General features: G+C 48.6%; 1 protein-coding gene across 1 annotated transcript in view; it reads right to left on the bottom strand.

Moving 5' to 3' along the window:
* The window catches only part of SH3BP5 (SH3 domain binding protein 5), an 86,825-nt gene that overhangs the window by 50,551 nt on the left and 14,628 nt on the right, over positions 1-21,646 (bottom strand). The window contains exon 3 of the mRNA XM_007470640.1: positions 7,875-8,003. Coding sequence (XP_007470702.1) covers positions 7,875-8,003 — 129 coding nt within the window. The remainder of the gene's footprint in view (positions 1-7,874; positions 8,004-21,646) is intronic.

The raw sequence follows: 21,646 nt of genomic DNA, 5'->3' as shown, positions 1-21,646 counted from the left end.
CCCACTCGGGCACCAGGTGCTGCTAGAACTTTCAGGGGAGGAGGAGCTCACCACCTTCTCCCAGGGCTACACCCGACTGCGCTTCAACTGCCTGCTGCCTCTTCGGTTCACAGCCTTGGAGTTCTCATGACTCACCCCTGGTAGCTGGTTAACCACTGAATCCGATCCAGCCCCCTCCACGTCCTCCCAGATCAGATCACAGCACGGGAAAGGCTCATGTGAAGGCCCGAGTGATGGTCTCTGAGCTGTGAGGCTCATTTTCTCATCTGTATTATGGGGACACATGGTGCCTGAGACACCACTGGACCTCCAGGCGGAGCTGCCACCAGTACGGAACTGACATGTGGCATCAGTGCCCCATCAGTTTCTCCAACACAACCTGTGCCCACACAAAAGAGCCACCACGGCTACTCTACCCAGACAGGAGGCTAGGCTGAGGCTGCACCCTCCCTCATCGGGCCATGCGGTTCCCTCCCTGCCTGGTCCTTCAGCTGCCCGAGGCCCCACCGCACAGCCCTGGAGCTGACGGACTCAGCCCAGGTCCCATCCACGCCGGCTCCGCCCTCAGATTGCGGCTCCTCTGTCCTTTACCCAGACTGTCTCATACTCAGGGGCTCAGGTGTGTTTCCAAAGCTTTACACACATGCGCACACACCCCGTGACCTCACTCTACCGGCCTCCTCCACACACCGTCTACACCTGTGCCATCTATACCTGTTCTCTAACAGATGTTCCTCCCCACTGGGCTCTCCACTTGTTGAGTACGTTGATCCTCATTATTCAATGGATTCCGTATTTGTGAATTTGCCTACCCGCTACGATTTATTTGTAACCCCAAAATCAGTATTTACTGCACTTTTGGAGTCATTCACGGACCAGCCCAGAGAAGCAAAAAAATGTGAGTCTTGATGTGCACGATGCCAGCTGAGGCCAAGCAGAGAGGACCCCCTGCCTGCTGTTACGGCTGTCAGATTGCAAACACCCATCCTTCTCACGGTCTACTGAGTGCCACGTTTTTCATGTTTTTGTGCTTTTCATTGGTGGTTCCTCTCTAAGGTGGTCCCCAAGCCTAGTGCTGAGTGCCATCTGGGGTCCTCCCTAATACAGGACAGCTGTGACGTGACTTACAGAGAAAATACGTGTTTTAGATGAGCCGCTTCCAGGCGTGAGTCATCGTACCGTTGGCCATGAGTTCACTGTTAATGAATTAACAATACAGTACCCCCAGAAAAAGAAGAGGAAATGTGCAGATCCGTACAAGACGCTGCTCCAGTAAGCGCTAACGTCAATTCTGTACTGCAAGATGAAGCCATGGAAATGCGGCTAAATGTGTGGCAACAATGCCTGAGAGGTCACGACAGAAGCACAATACGGTGTGGGGCTGAAAGCCAGAGAAATTTTTGGTTCCGTCACCCAGGAGCAGGGAAATGTTCATCCCTTCTGGGCTAGTGCTTCATTGTAAAGAAACATTGTATAGAATTAATAAGACATATAGATTAAAGAAGGTGTCTTTAAAGAGAAACATACATAAAACAAAACTGTGTTTGATGAAATTGTGACCAGAGGCTCTCAGGAACAATCCTGTTTCCCTGGGAGCAATGCTTCACTCCATTTCTCAAATGAAGGGGGAAAAACCACACACACACACACACACACACACACACACACACACACACACACACACACGTGAATCCAGATCAGTAACAAAGATTCTACTTTTGCCCAAAACATTCCATCCCACACAACTTTTATAAGACTGCTAAGAGGGGACTGTCAGCTCTACAGCACAGAGTCCCTCTTCTGTTCTTGACAAGTGGCTAAAATAGTGCATGACACTTAGTAGGAACACTGTAAATATTTGTCGAATGAAAGAAAATAATGAATTAGAAGGAAAAAAATTCATGGACAAGTATAACCCGTACTGACATACACTTGCATTTTCATCCCATCTCTGCAAAGCCCAGGCTTCCTGTTCTCCACTTAGGGAAGGTCTTCTGTAAACGAAATCAACGTCCAGATTTCCCAACAACAGAAGACTACGATAGTGATTAACATAAGAATTCAGGGGATTATCTGACATATTTGACTTACTCTTTTCATTGGAAACATGACTTCCCTTCCATTCAAGGTCCCCGCCACTCATCCGTTTGGGTTTGGAGGGCTTTCCATCAGTCGCAAGGTAAGTCAGCTATCCCCTCATCGTCATTTTCTATCCTCTGCCACGTTTTATCTTCACAAGCAACTTGGTATGTACCCACCCTGCCTGGGGTCACCCTTCTGTCTCTACATCTTCCATATCCCCTCCCAGCCAGCAGAGGACTGTTTCTTCTTCCAACCACAGGGTATTTTTTTGTGGTGGCGGTAGTGTTTTTGTTTTTTTTTTTAACATAGCAGATTCACCTTGGAGATATAATATTTGATAGAAAAATACATCTGGAATAATAACTTAACATTCATTTTCTTTCATCCAAATGCTTTACATGAACTAACTTAATCACTGGGGTAAACTGCAAAAATGGCCGTAATACTTTGCAGGTACTTTTGCAGGTGGAGTTTATTTTTTCCCTACCTCTTGCTTTTGGACGAGCCATGTGACTTACTCAGACCAGCAGGACATTAACAAATGTGATGCAAGCAGAGGCTTGGAAAGGGCTTGCCGTTTCTGTTCCTACAATCCCAGTACCATATGAAGAAGCCCACACTAGCTTGTTGGATGAGATGCACGTGGTCCAGCCACCCGACACCTCAGCTGACAACAAGTCAACTGCTTGACAGATAAAGCCATCCCAGGTCAGCCAACGCCCCAGCCAACCCACCAACTGGCTGCACATTCATGAGATCAGCCAAAACCTGAGTTCAGAAAACTTGCCCAGCAAAATCATGAGCTAAATAAATGTATTAAGCCACTGAGTTTGGTTTGTTTCACAGCAGCAACTAACTGATACACAATTCCATTTTAGAAATGAAGAAATTAAAGCACAAACATTAAGTAACCTGCAGAGGTCCCAGAGCTATTAAATGGTAAAATGGGATTAAAAGCCAGGCAGTCTGGCTCCGAGGCCAAGCTTTGCCAGTGGTCCTACAGTTAAGTCAGCTAAGTTTCAAACATTTCCCCAACCACTTACTTCCCCCAAAGGAGGTTAAAGCATGTGGACTTACCTGGTCCCATAAACACAAAACGGGCAACCGTCAGCACTGAATAACCCTCACTATTTTGCACTTATGCTACCCTTCAGGGTTCCAAAGTCTCCTGACACATTCCAATCATTTAAAAATCCGAAGGTCCGGGCTTCCCCGGTGGCACAGTGGTTGAGAGTCCGCCTGCCGATGTAGGGGACGCGGGTTCGTGCCCCGGTCTGGGAAGATCCCACATGCCGCGGAGCGGCTGGGCCCGTGAGCCATGGCCGCTAAGCCTGCGCGTCCGGAGCCTGTGCTCCCCAACGGGAGAGGCCACAACAGTGAGAGACCCGCGTACCGCAAAAAAAAAAAAAAAAAATCTGAAGGTCCACCAATGGATGAATGAATAACAAACTGTGGTCTACACATACAGTGGAATATTATTCAGCCTTAAAAAGGAATGAAATTCCAACACAGGCTACAACATGAATGAACCTTGAAGACATTATGCTAAGTGACAAAAGCCAGTCACAAAAGGACAAACTCTGCACCACTCCACTTACATGGGGTACTTAGAGGAGTCAAATTCAGAGACAGAAAGTAGGACAGTGGTTGCCAAAGACTGAGGGAAGGGAGGAGTGGGGAGTAATTATTTAATAAGTACAGGGTTGCAGTTGGGAAAATTATATAGTTCTGAAGGCGGATGGTGGTGAGGGTTACACAGCAATATGAATGTACTTAATGCTACTGAATCATGTACTTAAAAACAGTTAAAACAGTAAATCCTATGCTAAATACAGTTTACCACCATTTTCTAAAAAGGAAAAAAATCACAAGGGTTGGAACTGGCAGTGATAAAATGACAGGCCCGGGGCCACTGTTGGACTAGTTAGAACACAGGGAGCAGAGAAAGCAAGAAACTGTCTGCCATTCAAGTTTGCTGAGTCACACGGGCTCCACGCCCACCCACCCCCCTTCAGAATGTCCCCCGCCACACACTGAAGGCCAGATGGGCTGGCAGATATGTCAAAGCCACCTTAAAAACAAGCTCTGGCTCACGGACAAAACCCTCAAATAAATCAAAGCCAGTTTCCTGCCCCCACATGGCCCAGGAAAAAAAAAACAAGTGCTCTGCCCACTCTTGGCGGAATGTGGATTGGGTTTACAAGATCACAGAACTGGATCCGACTCCTGGTAGGAAAATGAGTTGACATCAGGAACAATAAAGTCAGTGCAAATTTCTGATGATCAGACACAATTCCTACTGGCCCAACAATCACAAGTCTTTGTAAACGCTTTATGGAAAACCAAGCCGTAGAAGTCTTTTCCTTTGAAGTCTCCGCTGTTCGCTGAGACTCTGGATGGATGGACAGGAGCTCTCCAGACATTATAAAACCATCACTACAGTATTACCTCTTTTTTTTTTTTTTTAAAGGAGGTATACATCAAATATTAACAGAAGGTATGGGGACTTATTTTCTTCTTTTTGTCTATTTTCTGAATTTTCTACAATCTTTTTTTAGTGAAACCAAAATCTAAGATCATTACCGGGATCCCATCACCAAACATTAGCTCATTTAAGTCCTAAGGATACCTCAGGACTCTCACGGTCCATGACCATCACTGTTTCACTGTTTTCAGATCACTGTCTCCACAGAGACGAGGATGCTGAGGCTCTGAGAACGCAGTGCCTCACGAGACACACTTGGAGGAGACGCTTTGAAGGCATCTCTCAGAGACTATCCCTGCTACACACAGTCAGAGGGATTTGTATATATAGAAAGGAAGGGGTGGGGGTAAGACCAGAGGAAGAAAACAGGAAGCGCCACTTGGCAGCAGCTAGGGGGAGGCCCCGCCCCCTTCACCACCAGGAAGGTCAGAGACAGACTCAGCCTCCTGGCCAAGCCCAGACGGCCCACCGTCTGCAGAGATAAAAAGTAACATCCTCACCCAGCCTCAGCCTCTGAGCGCCCTTCCGGTTCCTCGGCCAGAGACCAACAAGGTCCCTTGGGGCTAAGGGGTAGGGGTCACTCTGAGCCTTTTCTACCCTTCTTCCTGCCCACCTGCGAGAAGGCAGGAGTTTAAGGGGGGAGTTGCAGGCATAAGGTCAGGCAGGATTCCCTCAACATTCATCCTGGGCTCTGCCAGCTGACGGAGAGTCACTCAGCCCCAGAGTCTGTATCACCTGATGAGGCCTGATGCCTCAGTGGCTTGCCCACGGGACTCAGTAACTGCACAGTAATTGTCCTCACTGGCCAAGAGATGAGAGGAAGGTGCAAAGCCACACTTCACTGCTGCCCAGCAGTGGGACCCTCCCAACATAGCTCCCTCCTACCTCTTTTTCCATCAAAGAGGATTGGGGTGAGGAACAAAAAGGGAGCGGTGTGAAATCTATTCCAGGTGTGTCACAGCCAACTGGGAGCCCACCCACCAAATGAGATTCGAACGAACCCAACCCAGATGAAGCTGGATTTGCCAGTCACGCTCCTATCCCTCTGCAAGGAAGAAGTTGTGAGTAAAGCGGCAATGGAGAGGGAAGCTCGGGATGCCAACGGAAGGTCGGGAGGAACATCTGGTCAACCTCATCATTCACTCATTGGTTCATTTGTTTGTTTCCTCAAGACGTGAACACCTTCTGTATGCTGGCAATGACCCAAACAGACCAAATTCCCTGTCTGGGAATTTGTGGAGTTTCACTACTATAAACAAGTAAACAATAAGAGGTCGGGGGTGAGAACTGCTATGAAGAAAAAGCCAATCAAGGAATGAGGGCTGGGGTGGCAGAGATGGTGGGCTGGCAGTTGTCATTTAAATGTTAGCCCAGGAAGGCCTTGTTGATAAAGTGACATCTGAGCAGAAAGCTGAAGGAGATGGAGTGGACCGTGCAAATCCTATGGTTCAGACAAAAAGAAACGGGGGGAACAGCAAGTTCAAAGACTCTGAGGTAGGAGCATATATGACATCCGTTCACCCAAAGGAGGGTAAGGCCCATCAGCTGGGGCTGGTGGCTAAACGGCCAACCTCCAGAGGCCCCTGAACACAAAGGTCCCTTTACCAGCTCTGCTCCAAAATCTGAGCTCAGGCAACCCAGTGGGGAAACTCCCATGGCGAAGCCACTGCCGAGGCTCCAAGAGGATGCTTTCACAGACCACTATGAAATCACCCCACAGCATGGGGACATGGATGTTTTTATAAAGATATTTGTGTCCTCAAAGGGACCATAAATTCAAGTGTTGAAGACTTTCAGAAGAGGTTTCATGACCTCCTCAGCACTGACCCAATGTTTACATTAAATTATCAGAAATTTCTCCTCAAACCTAACCAGAACCCTTCTCACTGCAAGGTCAAGACCATTACCACCCTGGGCTATGGTGGGCGAGACACATCACCAACGTGGGGCACTTTGAAGGCTGTGGCACAGGGCACTTTGGAGGGAGGATGCCTTAGGGTTGGGGAGCTTCTGGGGGCTGGTGAGCACATTCTGGAGGAGGGCTCCTTCTCTCTAGAAGCTGCAGCCTGGGTGGGGCCCAGAGGGAGGCGGAGAGGACGGCTGCTCAGGCTTGTTGCAAGCCAACAAGTCATGTGCACTTGGATGTTGTACAGCCCAGGGCAGCAGGACAGGGAAGGAAGGGTTTCGGGCAGCTGGTCTGTCTAGGAACAAAGGCCACATTATCTGGAAGGTTCCAACCAGAAAGCTCAGTTCAGCATTCAGAGTGCAAAACCCAAACACGTAGCTAGAATCTCGGCAGAACCACCAAAGCGTCAAGGGGATGAGAAATCTGAGGCGTGCACGGAGCGGGGCAAGGAAGAGGAATGCCCAAGTCCTGGCCCCTTATCCTCGATGGCTCCCATCTTAACACATTCCTGGGGCTTCGCTTCCCAAGGGCTCGCTTTCCCATCGCCTCCCCCCAACCGCCCCAGCCCAACAGCACACTGCGCACACACAGTGGGGGCCTGCCGTGGTACCTGCACTCACTGAGCATCTGCTTACAGGTAGAGACCCTGGGAGGCGACAGCATCTTCTGTCACATAACACACAGCAGGGACAGGAACTCAACCGGGACCAGCTGCTCAAGAGTCACCGGAGCAGGAAGCCCCAGCGTGGGCCAAGGGGTGTGAGAGCCCCCAGCCCAGGGCCTGACACACAGCAGGTACCACCATGTGTTGGGAGCGCTTTACCTTCCCATTCACAGGGCCTGCATCTCTGGCTGGGAAGTCCTCACATCGCTGACGATCCAAGGAAGACGCTCTGAAACCAGCAGCCCCGGCAGTTGCCTGACCACAGCCCCTCTGCCGCCCCTCTTCTGGTCTTGGTCCCTCTGTTGCCTATTTGGGCTCTCAGGACAAAGAACCAGTGTTCCAAGAGAAGCAGGTGGCTAATTTCTCCCAAACCAGGGAGGAGAATACGAGGGAGGGAGTGTTCCTCCTGCTGCCCGACAGGCAGTCATCAGGGAGGGCGGAGGACAAGCCCGATGTTCTAAGCACAGCCTCTGGTCCGGCCGCCTGGGAGGTGGACCTGGGAACCAGTTCCAGCAGCAAGGCAGCGCCCACCGGTAGGGGCATCCAAATGCCAGCACGCTCACCCTACTAACAGTACCAAGAGCGGGAGTGAAAGCAACCTGTGGCGGGGAGGAAAACAAGGGGCTGACTCCAAACGCACCTGTGGACAAAGCCACGGCTGTCCCGTGCCCCTGAACTGCAGCAGGAGGTGCGCCCACGGCATGGGGCGGGGTGATGGGCAGAGTAGGAGAGCTTACCTGCCTCGCCACCCTCCGTGCCTCCCAGTAGGGCTTCGAGTCTTCCACAGCTTTGCCGATTTTCTTCACCAGCTCATCCAGTTTCACCGTTGCCTCAACCAGAACAGAGCGGAACTTCTGACGAATGTCCTGCAGACAGGAAATTGAGGACACAGTTCAGGCTTAAGAAGGAACGTGTGGAAATCTGCTTTACTTAACCGGAAGCACCCAGAAGGGCCTCCACTCGGCCTACAAGCCCCTGATTTCATGCCTTTACAAGACGGTGTCTAGAGCACCACCATCCAAGAGAAACTTCCACGATGCTGGAGTGTCCTATGAGCTGCACTGGTCAGTACGACAGCAACACATGGCTACTGAACACTTGACACTGACTAGCAAGACTGATGAACTGAGTCTTTAACTTATTTCATTTTAAGTAACTATGTTTAAATTTAAACAATGTGGCCAGTGACTACCTCACTGGACAGTGCAGGTTAGACTGAAAGGCTCCATCCAGGGGAAGATGCCCAGTCCGGCCACCCCTGGCAGCTTCACTCCCTAATGACGGCACCATTTGCTACACTCCCATGATGTCCCCACCCATGTGACGTGGTCAACACTAGACAGCGGGTACAGCTTTCCCACATGCCAGACCCTGTGCTAGGCCTTGGGCTTGGTCCCTGCTTTCAGGGCACTTCCAGTCTGGTGGGTGAGGGAGGCATTTACAGCCCATCCCAGCGAGTCTGAGCCAGGATGGGACCAGTACAGGTGCCGTGGAACCCAGGGCAGAGAACCTCACCAGGCCAGGTCAGGCGGGCGGGGGGAGGGGGCGAGGTTAGAGGGAGACTCGCAGGAAACTTCCAGGGGTTACTATCTGCACAGAAGCCTGAATCATGGATGGGCACCTGGGGAGGAGGGAAAATACTGAGTCCAGAGCAGGCGGCAGACCAGCGCCCACCGGGTGGGGGGAGGGAGTAGTGTGGCATTTTCCAGAGACTGAAGGAAGCTGGACGTCTGGAATGCGGAGAATGACTAGAGATAAGGGCGGCCACCCTTCCCAGAGATGCCAGGAGCAAGGTGGCTGGGATAAGAGTTTGGGAGAGAAGAACAGGCAGGTGGGCGGTTCCAGGGTTAACCACTTTGTGAAAGTCAGGAAACCAGATCCATGGATGCCACAAGGAGGAAAAAAAATTAAAAAGACAACATTTAGTCCCAGGTCTAGGAGGACACGTTGGACGGTCGGTGAGGGCTTCAGAGACCCCACGTCCCTCCCCTCTACTCCTCTGCCCTCTGGCACTGGCCTGTCACAGCCATGCCTCGGGGTGTGTGCGTGAATTTGAGAGGGGAAGTGGGTGCCCAGGGAAGGAGGAACAACACATGATCACGAGCCATGGGGCGGCCCCAAGAGCAGCCGGCCGCACTGCTGGTAAAACACGTGTGCTCCGTTGGCTACAAAGGGGCTGCCTCACTATCTGAAAACTATTTCTAAACATAAAACTATATGGGCCTCTTGGGCCAACGGGATGGCTCATGGGGGTGAGGAAGGCCCCGATCACTTCTAATTTCCTTCCCCCCATCATCTCATACCGTGGGTTTTCTAGATGGGTTTGCAAGTGCCAGGGCTGCAGCATATGAAGACATGGCCTTTGTCTTGTATGGGAGCTTCTCAGCTCCTGAGTCCCATCCTACTTCTGACAGAGGCCTTGGTTGCTTCCCCCAGGCCTGTATCCTCCTCATTATCATAATTTTCTCTGCCTTCCCTCCTATCTGGCCAGGCCTGCAGTCACGTGCTACAGCTACAGCTGCCGAAGACAGAACAAGACTAGGCTTGTCCTCCAGAGGACGCGCCACAGATGCATGCAGGCTGCCAGGGACGAGCAAAGCTCCACCGAGCTTCTGTTAGACTTGACTTCCTGTACGTGGGAGGTAACATGTTGTCTAGAGCTCATGATTTGTATCAGAGAGATGGATCTAATCCTGGTTAAACCTCTTTCTGTGAGGCCCCCATCAGGTAACTTCCTCATGAATAATTTTTATTACCTATAAAATGGTGACTTTCCATCTCATAGGGAGGGCTGTTGGAAGGAATAAGAGAGAATGCAAACGTGAAATACCTACTAGTTCCTGGGCACACGGCAGGTATTCAATAAATGCACATGATTTTTTTTCCCCCGGCATAAAAAGAGACCCACAATCCTATTAAACACCACGAAGGGGGTGGCTCTGAGGCAGGGGGAGCTGACGTGAGGGCGGGAATAACCTGCTACCCCATGTGGGCAGAGGCTTGGCAGACGCACCTACACACACGGCTGAATCCTCCCACTCAGCACCCTGGCGGGGGAGGGGCCAGCACCACGTCCAGACCACAGGTGGGAACACCAGGGGCCAAATCAGTCAGCGTGTGACCCAGGGCAGGTCACGCCATCACTCTGCACCTCCTCTGGGAAATGAGAATTGTGCCCCAAACCAGTGGCCTATGGGCCCACAGGCTTAGGGCCTTCAGCCGCTACGCTATGTACTAAATGTCAGGAAAAATCGTATATTTTTTTAAATGCGGATGCTCACATTTCTCGTAAAAAAAAAAAAAAATTTTTTTTAAATCAGATGATCTGGCAAAACTGGGACCCCATTCCTACTTGGCAACCACTGGCTAGAAGTAAAGGAGAAGACACCCCTTGGAGACTGTCCTTTCCAGTCCCCACATCCTGTGCCTGAGCCACACCCAGCCTGCTTCACTCACTGAGCTCCCCTACCAGGCCCTCAGAGACTTCTGATTTGCCCAGAGCTATTCTGGGCACCAGTGAATATAAGCCACCTGCCTGCATGAGGCAGGTACAGGGAACAGATGGACAGTTTCCCTTGGGGCAGACACTTACAGATGCTTTCATTCCATCAGCATATGCAATCACTAACAACCTTACCAGGTAGGTGCTATGGTTGCTCCTTTTTTTTCTTAATTGAAGTATAGCTGATTTTCAATGTTGTGTTAGTTTCAGGTGTACAGCTCAGGTGCACAGCACAGTGATTCAGCTATACATGTATATCTATTCTTTTTCAGATTCTTTTCCATTATAGGTTATTACAAAATCTTGAGTATAGTCCCCTGTGGGTGCTATGGTTGTTATACACATTTTACAAAGAGGGAAACTGAGGGACGAAGCAACTAGGTAGCTTGCCGAAGGTCGCAAAGCTGGGAAACAGCACAGCCAAGATTTAAACTCAAGCGGTAAATAAATAAGCACCTTGCAGTGTGATAAGTACTAAGACCTCAGTCTACACACTGCAGTGAACACACAACCAGGAAGGACACACCCAGAGAAAGCACCATTCCAGCCAGGCCTTGGATGAAGGAGGATTTCATCAGACAGAGGAGGGGGCATCGAAGGAGCAGCAAAACGAAGGGTGGCAGGTGGGAGGGCTGGTGGGACGGAGGAGGGAAAGGCACGTGGGCCACACTGAGGCCTTTGAACTCTATCCCACACGCAATGGGAGACAGGGTGGGTTTCTCGTGTGAGTCTCAATTTACTTACCACATGCCTGTTGTCAGCAATGCTTGAAGAATTCTCTACCACAAAAAACAAAAGTTCTCATCGTTCCCTGGACAGCATGGCTGTGAATAGAGCTATCCTAGCTGTAACAGTGTAAACGCCGAACACTGACTAAAACGCGGTCCTGCTGGGAGGGACGGGGATGGAGGAGGACACAGGAGGAAGGAGACTAAAACCTCATCTTCCACAGGGGGTGTCCGCAGATAAGAACTAAAACTAGGGCTTCCCTGGTTGCGCAGTGGTTGAGAGTCCGCCTGCCGATGCGGGGGACACGGGTTCGTGCCCCGGTCCAGGAAGATCCCACATGCCGCGGAGCGGCTGGGCCCGTGAGCCATAGCCACTGAGCCTGCGCGTCCGGAGCCTGTGCTCCACAATGGGAGAGGCCACAACAGTGAGAGGACGGCGGACCACAAAAAAAAAAAAAAAAAAAAAAAGAACTAAAACTAAAAAGTCAAGAAGTAGCCACACAAAGCCTACTGTTTAGAGTCACAGAAGTAACAGAATCCAACAGCACATGAAAAGGATCAGACACCATGATCAAGTGGGGTTTATCCCAGGAATGCAAGGATTCTTTAACATACGCAAATCAATCCATGGGATACACCATATTAACAATTTGAAGGATAAAAACCATATGATAATCTCAGTAGATACAGAAAAAGCTTTTGACAAAATTCAACACCCATTTATGATAAAACCTCTCCAGAAAGTAGGCATAGGGGGAACTTACCTCAACATAACAAAAGCCATATACCACAAACCCATAGCCAACATCATTCTCAATGGTGAAAAACTGAAAGCATTTCTTCTAAGATCAGGAACAAGACAAGGATGTCCACTCTCGCCACTATTGTTCAACACAGTTTTGGAAGTCCTAGCCACGGCAATCAGAGAAAGAAAAGAAATTAAAGGAATCCAAATTGGAAAAGAAGAAGTGAAATTGTCACTGTTTGCAGATGATATGATACTACACAAAGAGAATCCTAAAGGTGCTACTAGAGTCACAGATGTAAATACCTAAATAATCAGCTAAAATATGTTAAACTGATTAAATTGCCTCTAAGGGAGAAATAAATGGAGATGGGGTGTTGTTTGTTTTATTTTGTTTTCTGCCCTTTTTAAAATTGTAGTAAAATATCACAGTGGATTTTTAAGCAGAGGCATCACCAGATCAAGTCTGGGTTTTACCAAAGAGTGGACTGCGGTCTTCATGTGAGTCTGGTCAGCAGATTCAGGGACCACCAGCCTGGTCAAGCGTGTGACCATCAAAGGGTGTTGGGCCCAGGAAACATGATTTGACGTCAGCGTCTCCCTCTATAAAAGAGGCTGTGTTGCCAGAGAGGATGACGCATGGCTGGCCGACAGCCAAGCACCAACAACTTATTCATCCAAGACGTGTTAAAAGCTAAACATAAAGCCAGGCTTCTTCCTGATAAAAGAGTGGGCCTATTTCTGGTATCATCCCACAAAGGGTCATGGCTACCTGAGTAATAATTCACTACAAATACTGGGGTGTGGGAACCCACAAACCAAAACCTTTCCTGCCTACCCAACATAATAGCCCTGATTTTCCCAGGCCTCACCCTGGTCCCAGAATTGGTCCCATGCCTGGCCAATCAGTCGGGGATACTCCTAGCCTCAGGGATTGCTGAGGGAGGGCACGGGACTGACCAGAACCAGTAAGATTTCATTCTGGGACTTTTCTGAGACTGTTAGAGGAACTTTTTGCACTGAGATGGCTGAGAGGATGGAATGAAAGCTGGAGCAGACTGCAGCCATCTTGGCACCATGAGGGCAGAACCTGCCAAAGGCAGGGAGGGAGTCCCTATGACACTTTGAGCTCTTGGTCCTAGCAATGCTTTACAGTCTAACCCCATACTCCACTCTCCTAGAGCCAAAATAATGCACACACACACCCAATTGTCCCTCCTTGCTTTATGTTGTGTTTAAGCTAGTTGGAATTGAATTTCTATCATTTGAAACTGAATTAAGCTTTTAAAAAAAACTGAAAAATACTGTATGCCTTAAGGTAGTCATATTAATGTATTCAGGGAGGGGAAAGTCAATCTACAGTCTATAATGTGGCAAAGCACTGTAACTAAATACAGGTAACTGCTGGAGGGCTTCTGCCCCTGATAATAAAGCCATGCTTATAAGGAGCAGGGTCTGGGGAACTTAATTCAACCTACCCTGTATAAAGCATTTATTTTTTTTTCAATCCATCTTAAGGCCAGCTGGCCACAACTGAACTTGTGTTTTTTGCCTTATTTCCTAGTGCGAGAAAAGACTCAACCGTGGTTCTTCGTCTCCTACAATTACAGGCAAATGTGTCTCCCAAGATCAGAATGGGGACTGCTTCCAGCAGTGTCCAGGGAGGAAAGCTGGCTGTTTTCCCTACGGTAAGTGATCCATGGAGGGAAGCAGTTCAGAAGTACAAACACCTCAGGAGAACGAGTAGAGCTTTCACCAGTCAACAAAAATAAGCCACATACCAGCCAGGGCTGTTTACCAGCTGATTTGTTTACATCACCACTTTAAGGAGTTCTAAAAGGGCTCCCTCGGCCTGGATGAGGCCTCAGATCTTCCAATCTCAAAACTGTGTCACATCCATCAGGTGACTCAGACTGAGGGCAATTTATTCACGCAGAGAACTGCTGAGGGTGGCAGTCTCCCTGTTTGAATATGTCAGTGTGTCAAAAATGCAGCCCCGTATCAGACAAGAACCTCAGCCCCACGAAACCAGCACCAGTGTGCCTTGGAAACAGCGGGCAGGGGTCACCACCCTGGGGACAATCCTGTTTTCTGGCCAATCCACTCACCCAAGCCTCGATGATCTCACCTGTAAGCTGAGAAGGGCAGCCTCTCCCCTTCACAAAGGCGTCCCCAGAACCAAGCGAGATTAGGACACGATGTCAGTTTTTAAAAATAACTGTCCTACAAATTAAAGATGATACCAAACTTCAAAAGATCCCTAGTAATGCCATTTATAAATACACTGCTTTCTGCTCATGGGAAGATTTCACAGGCATGATCTGAGACTCACAAGGACCCTGCAGGACAGGATGGCCAGGCTCAGCAAGAAGGGCGGTCCCCAGTCTCCAGATAAGAGACCTCAGCCCCAGGGGAGAAGTGCTGTCTTGACCTAAGGTCACACGCAGGGGAGCATCAGGCTAGCGTCAGGAGCACAGACCACTAGTCCTAAGTTCCATGTGTCTTTCCCTTCACCTCTGGTTCCCAAAGTCTGGTCCAGGGAACACGGGGGTAGGGGCTGGGGGTTCCCTGAGACCTTTTCTGGGAGTCTGCAAGGTCAAAACCATTTTCATAATTGAGTTTGACTTAATTTGCCTCTTTCACCTTCATTCTCTCATGAGCGTTGAGTGGAGTTTCCAGAGACTACTTGAGCGGTGACATCAAGAGACAGAATGCAGAAGCAGAAATGAGCATCTAGCTCTTCTATTAAGCCAGACATGAAAGAGACTCATAAAAACCATAAAATGACAGCTTTCTTTTCACGAATTTTTTTTGGTTTGGGAAAATAGTTATTTTTGATAAGATATATTCTTTACGCTGATAGGTAATAGGCTTATTACTGTCATTTTTAATGAATGAATACAAGTGTTTAAAACAACTCTGTTTTAATCTCTAACACGGCAGATATTGTAGATGTTCCCCACAAAATACAAAAGCTCTCTGAAATGCTCAGTGATCACAGGAGTGTAAAAGGAAGCTCAGGCCCAAAAGCATCGGGTGAGGTTTGCAAGGCACAAATAAGAGACACGGATGTAGAGAACAAATGTATGGACACCAAGGGGTAAAGCGGTGGGAATGCACTGGGAGATCGGGATTGACATATGTACACTAATATGTATAAAATAGAGAACTAATGAGAACCTGCTGTACAGCACAGGGGATTCTACTTCACTTTGCTGTACAGTAGAAACTAACACAACACTGTAAAACAACTATACGCCAATAAAAAAAAAAAAAAAAAGCATCGGGTCAGCTGGTGCCACCAAACCACACCCTGCCCCTGGGCTGCCCTGCAGAGACCCTGCTGGAGGGAAACACCAGTGTATTTTCAGTAACAGAGAAGCAGCTATTCCTTCTCAGGCCTTCCTTTACTCCTTCTGATTTTCCCAAGAGGAGAAAGCCTCCATTTGGGGTCACTATCTCTTCATAGCCCTTTTTCACGTTTGCTAATCTCCTTTGTAAGAAAGGGGGAGTTAGGCTCAGAGCCCTCCCCAAAGGGAATCTGCTAGAATTTGATAAGCAAAACAATAAACCCACTGGAAACAAAAGAGCATTGCTCTGCAGTCAGCAAGCGGGACCCTATGAGTTGGGCACGTCCATATGATTCTTCACTGAAGTGAAAGAGTGGCATTGACATATATACGCTACCAAGTGTAAAATAGCTAGCTAGTGGGAAGCAGCCACATAGCACAGGGAGATCAGCTCAGTGCTTTGTGACCACCTAGAGGGGTGGGATTATAGGGAGGGTGGGGGGGAGGGAGACGCAAGAGGGAGGGGATATAGGGATATATGTATACATATAGCTGATTCACTTTGTTATACAGCAGAAACTAACACAACAATGTAAAGCAATTATACTCCAATAAAGATGTTGAAAAAATAATAAAAAATAAAATGTTAAAAAAAAAGCCTGCTTGAAACAAAGTTATTTCCCTTTGATGACTTTTCACTTCTGGTCATGAAGTCTCATTTTCAAACAAACTTAAGTACAAATGTGAATCCATGTAAAGGAAAATACAGAATAAACAGTACATAAGAACTAGAACAAGGCAAAAATTATGACAGAGGCAGAAGAACGAGAGAGTGGGGATGTAAAGTCTCTGTATCAGGAATGTTCCAGAATTCCACGATGAAAGGCACCCCCGGAAACACTCCAACTTCCTAACCAATTTTAAGGTACCTGAAATGTTTTTAATGTTACTACAACATGTTTTTTCCCCACCCATCCAATCTATTCTTTAACACTACTTGTGGTAGCTACTAAAACACACAAAGAAACCATTTTCCTAGAGCTTCGGTGAAAGGGATCAAGTGTCCTCCAGGGCTGGCTGCTAGAACTTTCTGCAACAATGCAGATGTTCTGTATCTGTGTAGCTCACTACAGAGGCCACCGGCCACAGGCGGCTAAATGAAAACTTGAAATGTGCTTAGTGCAGCTAACTGGATTTTGTATTAAATTTTAATTTTTAAAGTATAATTCAAATCGCCCCATGGGGCTAGTGGCTGCCATCCCAGACAGCACATGTCCAGCTCCTGGACCCCAGATTTCATCCCGCTCCCCACTTGGAGAGATCACGCCACACTCCCGGGTCCTCCTGCTGCCTTGTCTCCTTGCCTCTGCCTGGTTTTTCTTGCCACAAGGAGCGGCTGTCACAGCCCTGTGAGAAGGGCGGCCAGGACAATCTGATTTCACCTTCAGGAATTCTGCAGCAGAGGCAGAAGTGGAAAGACGGCGCCAGGGCAGAGTCGGGACCTGGGGAGCCAAACCAGAAAGGCCGAGGCAAGAGGGCCCAGGAGCAGAGAAGAGGCAGAGGTGGAGAAGGGGGGTCGAGGGAAGGAGCCCCCGGGGGGCTGAAGCCAGCCCCTCCCCACCCAGCACCCCTCAGGCCCAATTCCCCATCAGCGAGTTTCATCCAACCAGGGAGCCTGGTGAAGACAGCTGCAAAAGGATGGAAACGTGCACGGAAAAGAAAGAAGGGGAAGACAGAACGAGGGCCTCCGAGTTGGAAGCAGCAGAATCACTACCGGGGACCTCTGCCTAGCTCCCTCCCTCCACCCCCCTTTCTTTCCCACCTCAAACCCCAACGTCAGAGGCAGAGGCTTCTTGAGGCATCTGCCAAGCCCACCTTCTGTGGGGACTGTGCCTCACACGTAAGCAGAGCCCTGCTGCTGTGCTTCTGACACAAGACCCTCTCCCAGGGGACAAAACGGAGGAAGCCAGAGCAGGGGAGAGATGGGGACACAGAGAGAGTTGACCGAGAGGGAAGAGAAAGCAAACGAGAGAAGGGGAGGCAGCAGAGGAGGGATGTGGGCGATGATCCTGCTTCCCGACCCGAATTCTGCAATTACACAGCCACATCATTTACCAACCTTAGGCAAAGGCACCTTTGAGAGTGAGGACTGCCAATAACGATGCTGGGATGCTTGGTGTCCCTGCTCAAGGCTCTACAACGCCCTCCTCACCCTTGGGGTTCATGAAGGAAAATCCTGCCTTTTATTTAAGCCGTTTGAGTGGTTTGGAAGAAAGTGTAGGGGATTCCACCCCAGCTCCAAACCCAGGGGCAGGCCCTGTGCGGCTCGGCAGCCTTGGTGACAAGGTCAGCCCTGCTTCCTCTTTCCACAGCACCACACCATCTGTCCTGGTTCTGGGCCACCAAGAGCTTCCTTCCACTGCGAGAGGAGAAAAGGAAAGTAAGAAAAGACGGTAGGTCAGCATGGTTTCCTGGGGCCAGTTGGCCTCTTCCGAGGTTATCAAGGGTCTGAGAGCTTTTTTAGGCCTAAGTTGAACCAAGTTACTCCCAGGCAGAAAGGCTGTGCTCTAGAATTCTGATTTGACTAGAGGGACGTTTCCAGACAAGCAGGTGAGGACCCACTCCCGTCTCCCAGAGCACAAGCAGCCCCCGCAGCTGTCCCCACACTGGACCACCCAGCTTCGTGCAACAAGATTCCACAACCATTTGGAGGCCGAGTTACAGCAGTCAGTAGGTCTGGGAATAAAGAGAAAGCTCTTTTTTCAACTTTTTTAATTTAAAATAATTTCAGACTTGGAAAAAATGAGGGTAAGATGCAGATTTGATGTCCCTTTACCCTGAAGTATTTCCTAAAGATGAGGACATTCTCTCACAGAACCAGAGTATGATGATCAAAATCAGAAAATTAACATTGATATGATGCCATCAATCCAGTCTATGACTTTGTTGAAATTGCAGCAACTGTCCCACCAACGTCTTTTACAGCAAAGGGAAAAAGATATTTTTCCTGGTCCAGGATCCAGTCCAGGACTCAAACGGCATCTACTGTCAATCTCTCTCTAGTCTCCCTAATCTGGAAGCATTCTTCAGTTTTTCACGGCCTTGATAGTTTTCAATAATATGAACCAGTTATTGTGTAGAATGTCTGTCACTGGGAAAGACTCACTTTCAGTTCACCTTTTTTGTTGATGTTATATAGGCAGGAGCCACCAGGATGGACTCTAACCAATTACAAAAAAATACGTTTAAATAGCCTAAGGTCCAAAGCACCACAAAGGAGAAAACCCAACAGCCCTTTAGTCTTCAGGCACAATGGTCAATTGTATGAGGCCCAGGAGGAGGGACAGAAGCTACATAACCACCCTACATACACACACACACACACACACACACACACACACACACACACACACACAAAGACACAGGCACACTCATGCACACACACTCTCTCACACACACAGTGACACACACATACACAGCAGAGCTGAGAAGGCTGACAGGACACGCTGCTTTTTTCAGTAAGAGCCAAACACATGTTTTTTTGTTTGTTTTTTGTTTGTTTTTCGGTATGTGGGCCTCTCACTGTTGTGGCCTCTCCCACTGCGGAGCACAGGCTCCGGATACGCAGGCTCAGCAGCCATGGTTCACGGGCCCAGCCGCTCTGTGGCATGTGGGATCTTCCCGGACCAGGGCACGAACCCGTGTCCCCTGCATCAGCAGGCGGACTCTCAACCACTGAGCCAAGGGAAGTCCCAAACACATGTTTTTAAACCCACAAGATTCTTTGTGTGAGAGGAGGCAGAATTGCTGAAACTGAGGCATTTTATGGAGTTCAACCACAAGTGAACTATCTCCATGTCTGCACCAAAAGGCTTAACATATTTCCTCAATTTTAAGACTCACTTTTTTTTCAAACATTTGCAAATATTAGGGGAACTTCCCTGGTGGCCCAGTGGTTAAGAATCCGCCTGCCATTGCAGGGGATATGGGTTCGATCCCTGGTCCGGGAAGATCCCACATGCTGTGGAGCAACTAAGCCCATGCGCCACAACTACTGAAGCCTGCGTACCCTAGAACCGCAACTACTGAGCCCACACACTGCAACTACTGAAGCCCGTGCACTCCAGGGCCTGTATGCCGCAAATACTGAACCCACGTGCTTCAACTACTGAAGCCTGTGGGCCTAGAGCCCGTGCTCTGCAACAAGAGAAGCCACTGCAATAAGAAGCCTGCGCACTGCGACAGAGTAGCCCTCAGGCTTCCCTGGTGGTGAAATGGTTGAGAGTCCGCCTGCCGATGTAGGGAACACGGGTTCATGCCCTGGTCTGGGAGGATTCCACATGCCGCGGAGTGGCTGGGCCTGTGAGCCATGGCCGCTGAGCCTGCGTGTCCGGAACCTGTGCTCCGCAACGGGAGAGGCCACAGCAGGGAGAGGCCTGCTTACCGCAAAAAAAAAAAAAAAAAGAGTAGCCCTCGCCTGCTGCAACTAGAGAAAGCCTGCACGCAGCAGCAAAGACCCAATGCAGCCAAAATAAATAAATAAAATAGGCCTTCCTATTTTAAAAAAATGTGCAAATATTGGATTTTAGACGGATCATACAAATAATGTGAACATTTTTCAGGGGTGATGTTTCAGCCACCCATCAAGCAGTTATGCAATACAAGGTCTGTTTTAAATTACCATGAGTGTCAGCATCAGGGCAATGGTGAGTTCACGGCCCAGCCTAGGGAAGTTCGAGGGACCAGGCAGTGAGGCCTCTGTGGAAAGCGCGCACCCCACTCCCAGCACTCCAGGCAAGCTGCTGCCTTGCTCCTCTTGGAGGACCTTCCTTCTGACTGCAGCTCACGGAACAGAACGGCAAGAAAGGAGGATGACAGATGCAAAGGAAACAAAGTAAAAATCCACTGCCGTTGGTTTAAGAGACACGGAAGAACCCAGAAGAAGTGGCTAAAAACAGGAAAAGTGGCTGCTTCTAGCAGAACTGGGGGTGGGAAGGAATGAGGCAGAGGACTTTCATTTTCTCAGGGGCTTTTCTTCAACTATGTGCAAGTATTGCTTCAATAAATATCAGACTTTAAGTTGGCTGCAGCACAGATTGACCAATGTTTTGTATTTCCCCATCATCAAGACTGAGGGGGACTCAGCCCATTCAGCATGTGGCTAAATTCAAATCAAAATCTCAATCATTCCAGTAAACTGGTGCAGCCACTATGGAAAACAGTATGAAGGTTCCTCAAAAAACTGAAAATAGGGACTTCGCTGGTAGTCCAATGGTTAAGACTCTGCGCTCCCAGTGCAGGGGGCCTGGGTTTGATCCCTGGTCAGGGAACTAGATCCCGCATGCCACAACTAAAGATCCCACATGCTGCAGCTAAAAGAGCCTGCACGCCGCAACTAAGGAGCCCACATGCTGCAACTAAAGATCCTGCATGCCGCAACTAAAAAAGATCCCGCGTGCCGTAATTAAAGATTCTGCATGCCACAATGAAGATCCTGCATGCAGCAACAAAGATCCCACATGCCGCAACTAAGACCCAGCGTAGCCAAATAAATAAATGTTTTTTAACTGAAAATAGAGCTGCCATATGATCCAACAATCCCACTCCTGGGCATATATCTGGACAAAACTGTAATTCAAAAAGGTACATGCACCCCAGTGTTCATAGCACCACTATTCACAATAGCCAAGACATGGAAACAACCTAAATGCCCATTGACAGATGAATGGATAAAGAAGACATGGTCCATATATACAATGGAATACTACTCAGCCATAAAGAATGAAATAATGCCATTTGTAGCAACATGGATGGACGTACAGATTATCATACTAAGTGAAGAAAGTCAGACAAAGACAAATACCATATGGTATCACTTATATGTGGAATCTAAAATATGACACAAATGAACGTATCTACAAAAGTTTGTGAGGACTCACAAACATAGAGAACAGACTTGTGGTTGCCAAGGGGGGATGGGGGAGGGATGGATTGGGAGTGTGGGATTAGCAGATGCAAACTATTATACAGAGAATGGATAAACAACAAGGTCCTACTGTATAGCACAGAGAACTATATTCAATATCCTGTGATAAACCATAATGGAAAAGAATATGAAAAAGAATGCATATATATGTATAACTGAATCACTTTGCTGTACAGCAGAAATTAACACAACATTGTAAATCAACTATACTTCAATAAAATAAAATTTTTTTTAAAATCTCGGTCATTCAATATCAGG

Source organism: Lipotes vexillifer, unplaced genomic scaffold (assembly GCF_000442215.2).
Source record: "Lipotes vexillifer unplaced genomic scaffold, Lipotes_vexillifer_v1.1 scaffold418, whole genome shotgun sequence".
In the NCBI taxonomy this organism is placed as follows: domain Eukaryota; kingdom Metazoa; phylum Chordata; class Mammalia; order Artiodactyla; family Lipotidae; genus Lipotes; species Lipotes vexillifer.
This window is presented reverse-complemented; position numbering and strand designations above follow the sequence as displayed.